The sequence below is a fragment of the Giraffa tippelskirchi genome, chromosome 7, assembly GCF_054371585.1.
Source record: "Giraffa tippelskirchi isolate mGirTip1 chromosome 7, T2T-mGirTip1v1.2.pri, whole genome shotgun sequence".
In the NCBI taxonomy this organism is placed as follows: domain Eukaryota; kingdom Metazoa; phylum Chordata; class Mammalia; order Artiodactyla; family Giraffidae; genus Giraffa; species Giraffa tippelskirchi.
The window spans coordinates 15,622,542-15,638,409 of NC_137281.1; the positions used below are offsets into that span (position 1 = coordinate 15,622,542).

At 37.1% G+C, this 15,868-nt stretch overlaps 1 protein-coding gene across 22 annotated transcripts in view; it reads left to right on the forward strand.

The window, feature by feature from the left end:
* ZNF382 (zinc finger protein 382) overlaps positions 1–15,868 on the forward strand; it is a 65,391-nt gene that overhangs the window by 30,198 nt on the left and 19,325 nt on the right. For 14 of the 22 annotated variants that reach the window (XM_081516958.1, XM_081516963.1, XM_081516956.1 and 11 more), the window contains one exon: positions 9,209–12,323. The exons of 5 other annotated variants lie outside the window; for them this stretch is intronic. In XM_081516958.1, coding sequence (XP_081373084.1) covers positions 9,209–10,632 — 1,424 coding nt within the window. In that variant the 3' untranslated portion in view covers positions 10,633–12,323. Of the gene's footprint in view, positions 1–9,208; positions 12,324–15,868 lie in introns of those variants that run through there. 3 more of the 22 variants (XM_081516957.1, XM_081516965.1, XM_081516969.1) reach the window with 2 other exon arrangements.

Genomic DNA, 15,868 nt, shown 5'->3' on the forward strand with positions numbered 1-15,868 from the left:
GGCTGGTTTGATCTCTTTGGTGTCCAAGGGACTCTCAAGAGCCTTTTGCAACACCACAGTTCAAAAGCATCAATTCTTTGGCACTCTGCTTTCTTTATGGCCCAACTCTCACATCTATATATGACTACTGGGAAACCATAGCTTTGACTAGACAGACCTTTATCAGCAAAGTAATGTCTCTTCTTTTTAATATGCTGTCTAAGTTGCTCATAGCTTTTCTTCCAAGGAGCAAATATATTTTAATTTCATGGCTGCAGTCAATGTATGCAGTGATTTTGGAGCACAAGAAAATAAATTCTGTCACTGTTTCCATTGTTTCCCTATCTATTTGCCATGAAGAGATGGGAACAGATGCCAAGATCATTGTTTTCTGAATGTTGAGTTTTAAGCCAACGTTTTCACTCTCCTCTTTCACTTTCATCAAGAGATTCTTTAGTTCTTCTTTGCTTTCTTCCATAAGGGTGGTGTCATCTGCATATCTGAGGTTATTGATATTTCTCCCAGCAATCTTGATTCCATCTTGTGCTTCATCCAGTCCTGCATTCACATAATGTGTTCTCCATATAAGTTAAATAAGCAAGGTAACAATATACAGTCTTGACGTACTCCTTTCCCAATTTGGAAGCAGTCCATTGTTCCATGTCTGTTTCTAACTGTTGCTTCTTGACCTGCATGCAGATTTCTCAATAGGCAGGTTAGTGGTCTGGCATTACCATCTCTTTAAGAATTTTCCCATCCACACAGTCAAAGGCTTTAGCATAGTCAAGGAAGCAGATGTCTTTCTGGAATTCACTTGCTTTTTCTATGATCCAGCTTATGTTGACAATTTGATCTCTGGTTCCTCTGCCTTTTCTAAATCCAGATTGAACATCTGGAGGCTGTTGGTTCATGTACTGTTGAAGCCTCACTTGGAGAATTTTGAGCATTACTCTGCTAGTATGTGAGAGTTGTGTAATAGCTTGAACATTCTTTGGCATTGCCTTTCTTTGGGATTGGAATGAAAACTGACCTTTTCCAGTCCTGTGGCCACTGCTGAGATTTCCATATTTGCTGGCATATTGAGTGCAGCACTTTCACAGCATCATCTTTTAGGATTTGAAATAGCTCAGCTGGAATTCCATCACCTACACTAACTTTGTTCATAGTGATGCTTCCTAAGACCCACTTGATTTCGCATTCCAGGTAGTCTGGCTCTAGGTGAGTGATCACACCATCATGGTTATCTGGGTCATTAAGATCTCTTTTGTATAGTCCTTCTGTGTATTCTTGCCATCTCTTCTTAATATCTTCTGCTTCTGTTAGGTCCATACCATTTCTGTCCTTTATCTTGCCCATTTTTGTATGAAATGTTCCCTCTAGTTAAGTTACAGGAGGTTCACATGAATTTTTCTGTCAGGTTGCTTTTAAGTTGTTTGAGATGTGAAAGTCACTCAGTCATGTTGGACTCTTTGTGCCCCCATGGACTATACAGTCCATGGAATTCTCCAGGCCAGAATACTGGAGTGGTAGCCATTCCCTTCTCCAGGGGATCTTCCCAACCCAGGGATCGAACCCAGGTCTCCCCCATTATAGGTGGGTTCTTTACCAGCTGAGCCACCAGGGAAGCCCATTAAGTGTTTAGGTTATGTTTATTTCCATTTCAGTTTTGCCTTTAGTTTTATGTTATTGCTCTAAATCCTCGGATGCAGCCTTTATTCCTAATACATGGCCATTATGGGATTTCAATAGAAAGACCGAAGTTTTAACCAGATTCTTCTAACTTGGCACAGGACTGGAATTATTAATAAAAACTATTTTGCAGAATTGAGTTAACTGCTGAAATCTTTGCTTGATTCTTACAGTGTTCCATCTTTCTTTTCTCTTTATGCTCCTTGCAGTCTTACCCTGTGGAAATGAAGTTAACCAAGGTTTTTCAGAGGGGTTTATGCTAATGTTGGGGCTTTCCTTCTATCCTTTCTTCTTTCTTAGATTCTGACCTCAGTTTACAGCCACTCTGGTACTCCTGAACTCTAATTTCTGATTTTTCTGCACATGATGACTCCTACTTTCTATTTCTATTTCTACTTGAGATCTGTCCCCTGTGTGCTGCATGAACTGCCAGAATACACAGTGCAAGACCTGGATAAATGTAGATCTTATTGCAATAGGGTTTCTTTCTTTCAACGTTTGTATCCATTCCAGTTTCTGCCTGCTTTTTATCATTCTTTAGTGCCTTCAAGGAAGTTAGTCTTTCATAATTGGTCCATAGTTATCACTGTTATCAGTTGGAATGTTCTTTTGATACAGACTTCTTTGCTGTTACCAGAATCTGAATGTCTAAATCAGCAGTTCTCAAACTTTTTAGTCTTAGGACTTGTTTATACTCTTAAGAATTAAAAGAACTTTGTGCATGTTTGTATACCCCATTCAAAATTAAAACAAAATTTTAAAATATTCATTTATTTCATTTAAAAAGAACAATATAAAAATAATAAACTAATGTTGACATAAAAATCATATTTTTTAACTTTTCCAAAAGAAAAAAATGAGCAAAGGGGCATTGTTAGATGACTGACGTTTATTTAATATCTTGCTGAGCAGAAGATAGCTGATTTTCACATCCAATTCTACATTTAGTCTGTTGCAATATGTTATTTTAATTGAAATATATGGAGAAAATCTTCTTTCATGCATTTATGTAGTTTGACAGAAATTTTTAAAAGCCTTTTTATATTGTCATGGGTATTCTAAATTAATACCACACCCAAACTTAATTGGTAGTTCCTAAACAGTACCATTTAACAACTGGTTATTTCTAAAAAGTTAGTTGCAATATAAAATCTGAAATTATAAGAATGAAATTTGGTAGACTATTACATAAAATACAGTGGTCTATTGAAATATTTTCCCCATGCATTGTTTTGTAATACTATATATTGGTCATTTGGAAAGTAACAGTTCACTGGTATATTCAGGTCTGTCAAATTTTTACATGTTTCCATATACCATATTTTTTAAAAACCCCAAACCCACATGTGTTAGTATTACCAGAAATTTCATCATTAAAGTCTTTTAAGTATTGGTAAATTGACAAGCATACCATAGCAAATACAAGCTTTCCTACATAATGACTTATACTTAAAAGCTTGAACTTTATCATAGGTAACAAGTACTGGCAGATGTTTTCTTTGAATAAACAAGTTTGCAGTGTTCAAGAAAATGTCTACCAGATACCCACAACTGAATAATAGTCGGTGTTTTTTCAAGTAAAACTGCTGTTCCACAAATTTTAGATATTCAGTTCTCAACTCAAATAATTATACCAGCACTTTTCCTCACAAAATATGATTGGCCCTTGAACAATACACATTTGAACTGTGCAGATCCACTTATATGCAACTTTTCTCAACAGCAAATACTATAGGACTACAGGGTCCACAGTTGGCTGAATCCACAGATGTGGAACTGTGGGTTTGGAGGAACTGAGGGCCAACTATCAAGTTATAGGCAGATTTTTGACCAGGCAGAGGGTTGGTAGCCTTAACTCACATAGAATATTGAAAATATATGTTCTCAAGGGTGGAGATCTTATAAATTAATAAAACTAGTGAAACTTTTTTTCCCTTGTGTGTAGTAGTTAGAAATGCAGTGTTTATTATGTAGATTGGTGCCAGTGCTTTGATATATGTTAATGTGCCAGCATTTTACCCACTGTATCAATCATTTAAAATTTTTTTCCATTTTATGATGTTTTGACATCTTTAGGGATCCTACTAGCTAAGGAGAAATTGCCCTTCCTAGAGCTAGCCAATTCCTAGAGATAGTAAACAAACAACGTGTTGGTGAGCCAACTTTTCATATACAAATCAGCCAGTTGCAATTCCATATCCTCAACCACCTCCTTTATCTAACTCACAGACACCAAGCCAATATTTTCCCTGCCCTGAGTCACCAGGACCAGGTATCAGACAACTGGAGATCACCCCTGTAACGCATGACATGCCAACACTATTCAAACTAACCAACCTTAAGCTGTTTGCCCTGCCCTGCCTTTCCATGGAAGTAAGCCCCAATAAAGGCTCTAGACTTTCCCCTTGCTTCTTTCTGCCTCCTGACCAAACCTGGTGCTTCGCCATGTGGTCCTGTATGGCATGGCATAGATCCTCCTCTCAGCAAAGGTAATAGGAAATTTTCTTTTAACAACATTAGCAACTCTGTGTCATCACTCAGTCACCTCTATAAATTAAAATTCCATCAGACACCCACTATTGCTTTTGTCATTAGTATAAATAAGAACACAGTTTAAAATACTATTATTTTTGTTAATCATGAAGTGTTATTATTACTTTTTTGCCACACTGTGCTGCATGCTGGATCTTAATTTCCCAACCAGGGAAATTGCACTCATTTTCCCTGCATTAGGAGCACAGAGTCTTAACCACTGGACCACTGGGGAAGTCCCAGTGAAATGTTATTATTAACAAAAATAGTTTTGACTTTGTAGACCTCCCATAAGAATCTCTTGGAAACTGTTGGTTTAGGCCTTTCTTGTTTTTTGTCTCTTTCTTTAACATTTCAGTTCTTTATCTTTCTTCTTTTATTATAGTCTTCTGTTTATAGGCATTCATAAATCTAAAATATAAAAGGGTAATCATTGCTAATATTTATCTTCCTCTTAGTCTTCATTTTCTTTCCTTCCTTTCCCCTTCTACATGTTTCCTGCACTCAGTCTCATGTCCCATTCTTACTGTGAGACCTGCTATCAGATTTCAAAATCCATATGCCTCAGACTAAAGTGATAATTTTAATATCACTTCATTTCAATACATTTCTTCCCAATAAATCTCCATGTTTCATAACATAGTGCTCAGATGCCTTATATGTACGCACCTTGATTGGGGTGAAAAATGTATCCTATGTCCCTGAGTGCCTTTTTCATCTTGCTCACTTTTCTTCCCTCTGAAAAAATAAATATTTGTTGACTAAATGGATTTTATTTCAGTAGGCTCTCATCGGTATCCTTAAAGGATCTTTCTTCATCCTCAGTTCGTATGTTTATAACAGCCACATAAGCTATAATAATCCAATCCATTCTCAAGTTGTGATATCCTTGTTTTATGTGAAAGGCTTTCAAATAGCCATTTTCAGTGCATTTCTCCCACTTGGACTCTACTGGTATATTTTAATCTGCCTACAGCAATATAGTGATCACTTGTCTCATCCTTTCAGTTATTGATATTTTAGAAATAATATATAGTCATTAACTTTATCTTATCTTTGTTTCTATATCCTTTTATTACTGTAGTCAGCTTCTTATAGTATCAGGTTGATTTCATCATCTCTGCTATATTTTAAAAATTAGCTTTCCACAATTTGTGTTTATTTCACTCCATGAAATATCTTTCAGTTCAGTTCAGTTGTTCAGTCGTGTCTGACTCTTTGCGACCCCATGAATTGCAGCACGCCAGGCCTCTCTGTCCATCGCCAACTCCCGGAGTCTACCCAAACCCATGTCCATCGAGTCGGTGATGCCATCCAACCATCTCTTCCTCTGTCGTCCCCTTCTCCTCCTGCCCCCAATCCTACTCAGCATTAGGGTCTTTTCCAATGAGTCAACTCTTCGCATGAGGTGGCCAAAGTATTGGAGTTTCAGCTTCAATATCAGTCCTTCCAATGAACACCCAGGATTGATCTCCTTTAGGATGGATTGATTGGATCTCTTTGCAGTGCAAGGGACTCTCAAGAGTCTTCTCCAACACCACAGTTCAAAAGCATCAATTCTGCAGCACTCAGCTTTCTTCACCATCCAACTCTCACATCCATACATGACCACTGGAAAAACCATAGCCTTGACTAGATGGACTTTTGTTGGCAAAGTAATGTCTCTGCTTTTAAATATGCTATCTAGGTTGGCCATAACCTTCCTTCCAAGGAGTAAGCGTCTTTTAATTTCATATCTTTACATCCTATCATATTCTCATTTGCCACTGACATCTTCCAAAGTAAGAACCATGTTATTTCAGGTGTGGAGTGCTATAGTTATTATTTGGATTTGCCATGATTTTTTTCTAGTTCTTTCAGTTTTCTTTCAGTCAGTATGCAAAAAAAGGTATCCCCTTATTATATGAAATTTAAATCCCTTTTTTTTCAAGGGCTGACAATAATATCCCATCTTGTCATTCCACATGTATTTCCCTTTTTGACTGAGAACTCCTGCTTGTCTCTGTTCTAGTCTCCCAAATGTACAACTGGACCTTTCATTATGTGACAGCTGCTATATACTTAGAGCAATACTTGGAAAGTCAACCAACTACAAAATAAGAGAGTAAAACAATACACACAAAGGCACCCATATTTCTGACACCAACTGTCAATTCAGGAATCCCAAGATTTGGGTCAATAGTTTGTTATAAGGACTTACAGAACTTACTAAAAGCTGTAATACTCACAGTTATGGTTTGTAAGAGAAGAATACAAATTAAAATTTGCCAAGGGGAGAAGCACATAGGGCAGAGTCCAGGAAAATACCAAACACAGAGCTTCTAGTTGTCTGCTCTCTGTGGAATCAGGGACAGCATTACTTCCCTGTGACAGTTCTTATAGAATATTGCCAGCTAGGGAAGCTTAGCTCAAGCCTAGAGTCCAGAGTTGGTTATATTAGGGCTCCATCACATAGGATGCCTGACTGCTCATGTGGCTGATCTAAGTTTCCATCCCTATAAGAGATTGAACTAATATTCTGTGACCCAAACCCCCACTTAAATCACATTGTTGGTGTGACTCAAAGAACCCCCCTCCCACAACCTAAATCACATTGTTACTTTCTAGCTGGCCAAATGTTCCAAGGCAAATAAATACTCCTCTAAGACATGACATTCCAAGGATTTAGAAATTACCTCCCAGAAGATGAAGGCAAATGTCAAGACTTCTCTTTGAGTAAGAATTACATTCTTTCCTACACAATACTACATATCCTTGAGTTAAAAGATCAAATTTTACTTCCACATGAAATGTTCCTTGCTGACTCCAGAGCATGTCAGCTCCTGTTTTTCTGCATTCGCATTATACTTAGTGTCTGTAACACACAAACAGAACCATCCTCTGATATGATCTAGTAATTTGCTACCTGATTCAGCATTGTTTTATCTGAGGCTTCTTTTCCCATCTGATTAACAATTCCCTCAAAATAAGGTCCTCTCTTTTACTTTTCCTTACTGTAGCTTGTAAGAGAGGCTAGACATTCAATAGTTACCTGATTGATGGCCTATGATAGTATTCAAGGAAATTGTCTTTTTCACCCATTCAGAAATCGTTTAAATGGTAAGTTCTTTTTATATATACATGCCAAGATCATCATATCCCTTCACCACTCTTTAAGTGTGTTAATGTATACTCAGAATATTTCAAAGAAGATAGTTAATAAAATATTGACTTCAAAGAACATAAGTTTTAGTTGGGAAGGAATTATTATCAAATTGAGCATATTACATATAATATAATATTAAAATAGCAACAAATCTTGTTGAAAGATTATTTGAAATGGATGGTTCAGGCTATAAAATTATGTACTAATTTCAGACAAATTAGACATTGAAGAGTAGAGAGAATATATGAAGATTTTTGGATAAATTGGATAGCAGTATGTCCCTGGAGGAGGTTGAAGTTGTCAGGAAGGCAGTATAATTCCCATTATTGATACAGATTAATTTTGTGTGTCCTAGAACTACACATAAATGAAATATGTACTCTTTTGCATGAAGTTTTAAATCTAAAAAATGTTTGATATTCATCTCTTTTGTCATTATGTTTCAGTTGGTTTTTTCCTTTTTATTGTTGAATAGTATTCCATTATATACATTTCATTGTAGTATTCTATTTTATAAATACATGATCCTACCACCCATATCTGGTGGAGCAATTTTAAAAAATAGATATGGTATCACTTGTTTACATTTTTATGACATTTTCATGATGGGATAAAAAGGCTATTGTAAATAAGATGCAAGTCATAAGTAAGATGAATCCATATTTTAAATTGCCCCATCAGATATGGGTGGTAGTAAGGTAAAATAGTAAGATACAGCCAAGAAGTTTTCAGAAAAATAATAGGTCAACCAGTGCCATACACATAATATTAAAGAATTCAGTTGTTCACAGCTCCAGTAGGGAATAGCAGAGTCCCAGATGGTGCTAGTGGTAAAAAACCTGCCTGCCAATGCAGAAGACATAAGAGACGTGTGTTCAATCTCTGGGTCAGGAAGATCCCCAGGAGAAGGGCACAGCAACCCATTCCAGTATTCTTGCCTGGAGAATTCCATGGACAGAGAAGCCTGGCAGGCTATGCTCCATAGGGTCACAAAGAGTCGAACACAATTGAAGCAACTTAGCACATATGCACTGCACTGGGCAGAAAACTTGAACTCATCCTTCCCTAAAACTGAAAAAGTAATTTAGCAAATTGAAAAGAGGAAAAGTTATAATTGATGGTCAAGAGAATTTGGTTATTGATCATCTCTGGAAGAATAAATTGATGGTAGCAACAATCAGAATACAACAGTGATTATATTCATGTTGCAAATACCCTTTTCCTCTGGTTTATTTTGTAATTCCTAAGGGAATTATGTTTTCCCAATTCTTCCCTTTCAAGGAAAAAAATTACAGTTATGTGGAGAGTTAGGGTCAAGACTATAGACTAGTGTGTCTGTTAGCCCTAGGAAATGAGTGACTGAAACATTTCGTTTGCCATGGATGGGCTCAATACAAGTGAGGAAGAAACAAATGGAAGTACTTTATAACACTTATTTAGTCATTAGGGAATAAATATATAGTTTTTCATCATCACCTGAACAGTTTCACTACTTACTGTTAGTACCCTTGATAGGCTCACTCCATTATCTCTGAATCTGCCTATTCCAAGAACAATCCTGCTTTCACTATCCTTTGTCTTCTGCTTCCTTGCCCTTGTGTTTATCATACCTGCTCAGTGTAGCTTATATTTACAACATCCCAAAGATATGTGTTGTTTGCTTATGGCAGTTTTTCCTCATTTTAACAGTGTAGCAGGGTTTGTGTTTGTTGCATACATTTGCCCTCCCAGAGGTAATTTATTTTGGCCCTTCGGTAAACTAAAGTAGTGTTCTAGACAGGCCCACCATGGATTGTTTGTATTATTTATCTTACCCATAATGTTTACATGGAGGCTTACTATTGTTAATTGTATTTTTTCTAGAAGAAGATTGGAAAGCTGAAGATGTTTTAGTGAAATTCAAAGAATACCAAGACAGGCATTCTAGGTCAGTTATATCCATCAACCACAAAAGACTAATAAAAGAGAGAAGTAACATTTGGGGAAAAACATTTACTATCGACAAGAGCCGTATTATTTCAAAAACAACACTACGTGAATATAAACCTGATGGAAAAGTTTTTAAAAATATTTCAGAATTAGTCATTAGAAATATAAGTCCTGTAAGAGAGAAGTTTGGTGAGAGTAATGGATGGGAGAAATCACTCCTTAACACTAAACATGAGAAAATTCATGCATCAGTGAATCTCTGTAAACAAACAGAAAGGAGTCTGAGTGGTAAACAAGAGCTTATTCAACATCAGAAGGTTCAAACTCCAGAGCAACCATTTGAACATAATGAATGTGAAAAACCCTTCCTTATGAAAGGAATGTTATTTACACATACCAGAGCTCACAGAGGAGAAAAACCCTGTGAATACAATAAAGATGGCACAGCCTTCATTGAAAAGTCAAATCTCAATGTCCACCAACAAAATATTATGGAGAAGAAGCCCCACTCATACAGCAAATATGGGAAATTCCTCTGTAGGAAGTCCATTTTTATCATGCATCAGAGATCTCAAACAGAAGAGAAACCCTTTCATTGTCCTTACTGTGGGAATAACTTTAGAAGGAAGTCGTACCTCATTGAACATCAACGAATTCACACAGGCGAGAAACCTTATGTTTGCAGTCAGTGTGGAAAAGCCTTCCGTCAAAAGACAGCCCTCACTCTTCATGAGAAAACACACTTAGAGGGGAAACCCTACATTTGTATGGAATGTGGGAAGTCCTTCCGCCAAAAGGCAACCCTTACTAGACATCACAAAACACATACAGGAGAGAAGGCCTATGAATGTACTCAATGTGGAAGTGCTTTTAGAAAGAAGTCATACCTCATTGATCATCAGAGAACACACACAGGGGAGAAACCATATCAATGTAATGAATGTGGGAAGGCATTTATCCAGAAGACAACCCTCACTGTACATCAGAGGACTCACACAGGAGAGAAACCCTATATTTGCAATGAATGTGGGAAGTCCTTCTGCCAAAAGACAACTCTCACTCTCCATCAAAGAATTCACACAGGGGAGAAACCGTATATTTGTAATGAATGTGGGAAGTCCTTCCGCCAGAAGGCAATCCTTACTGTTCATCAGAGAATACATACAGGAGAGAAATCCAATGGATGTCCTCAGTGTGGGAAAGCCTTTAGTAGGAAATCTAACCTCATTCGCCATCAGAAAACTCACACAGGAGAGAAACCATATGAATGTAAAGAATGTGGAAAGTTCTTCAGTTGTAAGTCAAACCTCATTGTCCATCAGAAAACTCACAAGATAGAAACTGTGAGAATTCACTAAAACATGTGACTTTTCTGGTGAAAATTTTTAGTCATAGTAAACCCTGTACATGAGGTTGCTTGCAAGTGTAATAATATTAAACAGTTTAAGGTACTGTAGCATATTTACCTACTATTTGCTAGCCCACAAAACACATAAAAAGAATTATGAGATAAATTAAATGATAAAAGTCACTGAAAATACAACCTTAAATTTTTTATTAACTTCACCAGACATAAATTCTTCTGTCAAGTTGCTAAAAACATTTTAAATTGCTTATTTAAAATTTTAACATATAACTTTTTGTGACCCAGTATTAGGCAGTAGGCTACCTGACCGTGGCCTGTGGACCACACTGTGAACAGAACTGCTTTAAAAGAAAGGAGATGTGACTGTATTTCTCACTGCAAATATGGAATAAAAGTTATCTCCTCAGAGTTAACCACAGTTCTAACTCCTAACATTATAAATTAGTTTTTGCATATTATAAACCTTTATATAAAGTAAATTATACATCATGTATTCTTTCATATATGACTTGTTTCATCCATCACTATGTCTTTAAAACTCATCATTAGTGCATGTTGGAGAAATTTATTTATTTTCATTCTGTATAAAATTTCATTATATAATTAGATTTCAGTTTATCCGATCTACTGTTGATGGACTTTTTTTATTGTTTACAGCTTAGGGTCATAATAAATAATGCTTCTTCGAACATATTTATATTTAGGTGTACATATATTCATTTCTCTTGTGTATATACTTACACACATATACTTAGGAATGAAATTGCTGGGCCCTGGGGTATGTGTATGCTGGTACTACCAAACAATGCATAACTTTGATGTTAGGAGGTAATTCACTCTGAAGGAAGACAGCTGTATATATTATCAATATGGTGATGGTTCAAATGTGAGAATTCATACTAAAGGGAAGCTATAAATGTTGTGAAAACTGGGAATTCAAATAGAACGGATATTCAAAGATTTTTAGCGACAGCTCAAATCCTAAGCACTAGATACAGGTTATAAATGTGAGACTGCCTTCAACCGTAAGAATGTCTATTGGAAATCAAAGTCATGCTGTAGGAAGAGAGGGACCTAGTGTCTTCCTTGCTCAAGATGAGAGGATTCTAACTGGATGAAAATGAAAATGATGAATATGGAAAAGCTTAGAGCCACAGCTCAAATCCTTACATCATCAGGGAATTCACAATGGATGTGAACACTTCAAATGAAATGATTGTAAGAATGATTAGTCATGACTCACGTCTATACAATAGCAAAGAATTCATACTAAAGAAAGAAAGATTGACAAGGCAACAGATGAGGCTTTCAACTCTTAACTCTGGGGAAAGCTGTTTCCATGAAAGAAGTCCAACCATACAAAGATCATGATGCTAGAGAGTCAGTTTTTGTCAATAGCCCCAGCTAAGCACCAAGTCGTTATCCAGTATTATCTGCCAAATATGAATGAGCAATCTGGGGCAAGTCAAGTCTTTGAATGACTAGGCATTGCTGGCATCCAACTGGAACCACATAAGAGACCCTCTGCCCTCAAGCAGGAACTGCTCAGCTGAGGCCTTCTCAAATTTCTGACCCTCAAGAATAAATGGTTACATTTTAAAATTTGATGGATTAAAGTAAGAGGAAAATAATCTCTTAGTATCTGTATTGTAAAAATAAAGGTATGAATATTTGGATTCCAGAGTCAAAGAGCAAAAGTGTGGTGACTACTAGGTGATCTTGATGTGAGCAAAAACTGGCCCTGAAATACAGCTGAAGTTTGGGCTGTATTTTTTGTTTACAACTAACTACATACCTAAATAACAACTCAATGAGGAGTTTCATATACGTATTTTTTATTTTTCTCCTTCTGTGATAGTAAGTTACACTTATCAACTTGATTACTTATTCAAATGTATACTTCCCAATTTTGCAAAAAAAAAAATTAAAATAGCCCCAAAATACCAGCTGTGGACAATGCAGAAGGAAGTTAAGTCTATCTTTGAAAGATCCTCTGCAGAGTCATTTCATGAACTAAGGTGTAGACAGAAATCAAGATATAGAATCCAATGTACATTAAGTACAGCCATGTCCTTGTAGGTGGTAACCTGGAATGCCTTGAAGAAAGTCTAAATGAAGTTTTGCTTTCGAACAACTATTCGCATATAAGCTACTTCTCAGGAAAATTAGGTCCAATGGTTTTTATTTTGGTGTGAACCAGAATTGGGCTATCTTTCAGTCTCCTGTGTGAAGATTTCTTTTGAAGAAGTTAAAAATGTTCTTTTTCATTGATTTTTATGGGTCCTTATTTCATGAATTGATTAATACATGAAATGAGGACTTTTCATCTAACTTTGGTCAGTGAAGTCTGTGCAGCTCTGAGGAGTGGACATGGTTCTGGAATTCTAGTCCACTTATTCCTAAATATATATGACAGGATAGGAATTAATTTGCAAATTCATTCTTTGTAGACCTAACTACAAGGTCGTAGGACACAAGAGAATTAACATGTACAAAGATTTCATCAGTTCAAAAGGACTAACAAAACTCCACAGAGTATATACATTTAATGTTGTTGTTGAGTCACTAAATTATGTCCAACTCTTGTGACCGCATGGACTATAGCCCGCCAGGATCCTCTGTCCATGGGATTTCCCAGGCAAGAATACTGGAGTGGGTTGCCATTTCATTTTCCAGGGGATCTTCTGACCCAGGAATCGAACCCACATCTCCTGCCATGGCAGGCAGATTCTTTACCACTGAGTCACCAGGGAAACCCATATACTAATTAATGCTTTCATTTAAAAGCAAAAGATGTAGCTTACCAAGAGAAAAGGTAGGTAAGCATTTGGTTGGGGGGAGTGTGAGAATCATTCAGGTGCAAGTTCCACAGTGTCCTTATTCACATAGAGACGGCACTCTACCTCCAGATAGAACCACTAAGATCTATGTGAATCTTGGGAGAGCTCAAGGCAGAAGTTCCCCAAAAGGACTTTTATGCCCCTTTGTTCACTGGTCACATAGTCAAAGTGGGCTCTCTAATCATTTATATGAGTAAACAAATTGACTCCGGGGGTCTTCAGGGAAAATTTCAACTTCAAACAGCATCTTATGTATCTCTCTGCCCTGTGTCAATCAAACTCAATGCCAGACATTCAGGCGTCATGGAGATAATGTTAGCTTTTCCAGTCCAGTTCAGTTCAGTCACTCAGTCGTGTCTGACTCTTTGTGACCCCATGGACTGCAGTACGCCAGGCTTCCCTGTCCATCACCAACTCCCGGAGCTTACTCAAATTCATGTCCATCGAGTCAGTGATGGCAATTATAAATCAAGTTTCCAGTCCAACTATAAATCAAATCCATCCTACAAACATGGTTCCTACATCTCCTATGTATTTTCTAATAATCTGCATATGTGAACAAGCATTTTGCCTCACTTCTTATGTCCCCAGTATGTGCATAATGCATCTCAAACTTGAAACATTCTTGCCAGGTAGTGCTTGAATATCTCCACTTAATTTGTGGTCCAGCAATAAAGTCAGACTTGTCATGCCCTGCCTTATAAGTAATATGTAACAGTTAAAACACAGATATCAACACTGGTCTCTAATATTCATCTGGGATGTTGTACCATTTGAGATATTCATCAGTTTATAATCTGGGACTTTTCAAAATTATAGATATGTGACAATATCAAGTACTGATGAGGGTGTGGAACAACTAGAACTCTGATACACTGCTAATGGGAATGCAAAGTGGTAAAACCACTCTGGAAAACAATTTGGCAGTTTCTTAAAAAGTTAAACATATACTTTCCATGTGACCCAGCAATCCCACTTATATTTAGCGTAGAGAAATAAAAACACATGTTCACACAAAAGCCTATTCGTGTGTCTATAATATTATTATCTATAATCACTAAAAACTGGAACAATCCAAATGTCCTTCAGTGGATAAATGGACACATCATGGTATATTCACTCAATAAAATAACTACTCAACAACAACAAAAAAAGGACTACCGACACATGCAACATGATGAAACTAGCCTCAAAAAGTTACATACTGTATGGTTCCATTTATACATTATGGGAAATGTAAAAATATAAATATCCAGAATATATCAGTGGTTGCCAGGGATTAGGGGTGTCTGAATAGAAAGGGGATGCATGAGGGAATTCCTTGAGGTGTTGTAGTTGTTTTGCATAGTTTGTGGTCATAAATATAAAAATACACGTGTGAAAAATCATAGAAGTGTGTACATATCAAAAATAGTGAATTGTAGTAGTAACATCTGTAAGATTGTGGAATAGCACTTGTCTCATAGAAGTTTGAACAATTTGAACAACCATCTCCATGAAATTACAACACTTGGGTGGAGTACAGAAATGAAAGATAGATTGAAGAGGATAATAAGGACAATTTCACACTGTTACTTGTTCCTCAAGCCTGTGCAGTGAAGTATGAAGTGATGCTCCCTCTGCATGGAGGGAAGGAAAGTGAAGTGGGAACCCATCCTTGTCACAGACCCCAGCACCAGCCTTCCCCAGTGAATCCCCAGGTAAACCAATATGATTCAGAATCCAGGCCTGCCCCTGTGAACCCAAACACCAGGCTCCAGGCTGCCCAATCCAGCACTATACTGGCCCTTCAGACCCAGGTACCAGTCTGGCACCCATGGACCTAGGCTCCAGGCCTGCCCCAATAAATAGATCCCTCAATGTTTATAAAACTCCCTAATGTATAAAAATTAAAAAGTAGGCTAAATGTGGACTGATGAGAATATCATGAGTCATGGATTATGATTAATCCAGTTTTGTCCAAAGAATTTTTAAAATTTAATTCCTGGAAGAATAGAAGTGACAGTTATAATTACAAAAGCAGATGACTATAGGACTCATTAGGAGAGATTTCAATTTTCACATTATTTTGGGTAATTAAAAAATAATTTTATTTAATTTGTTTATTTTTGTCTATACTTGGTCTTTGTTTCTGTGTGGGCTTTTCCCTAGTTACAGCGAGCAGGGGCTACTCTCTAGGTTCGATGTGTGGGCTTCACATTGTGGTGGCTTCTCTTGTTGCAGAGCACGGGCTCTAGGGAAAGTGGGTTTCAGTAGTTGCGCCTCCCGGGCTCTCGGGCACAGGCTCAATAGTTATGGCATATGGGCTTAGTTGCTCCGTGGCATGTGGGATCTTCCCAGATCAGGGATCAAATCTGTGTCTCCTACATTGGCAGGCAGATTCTTAAC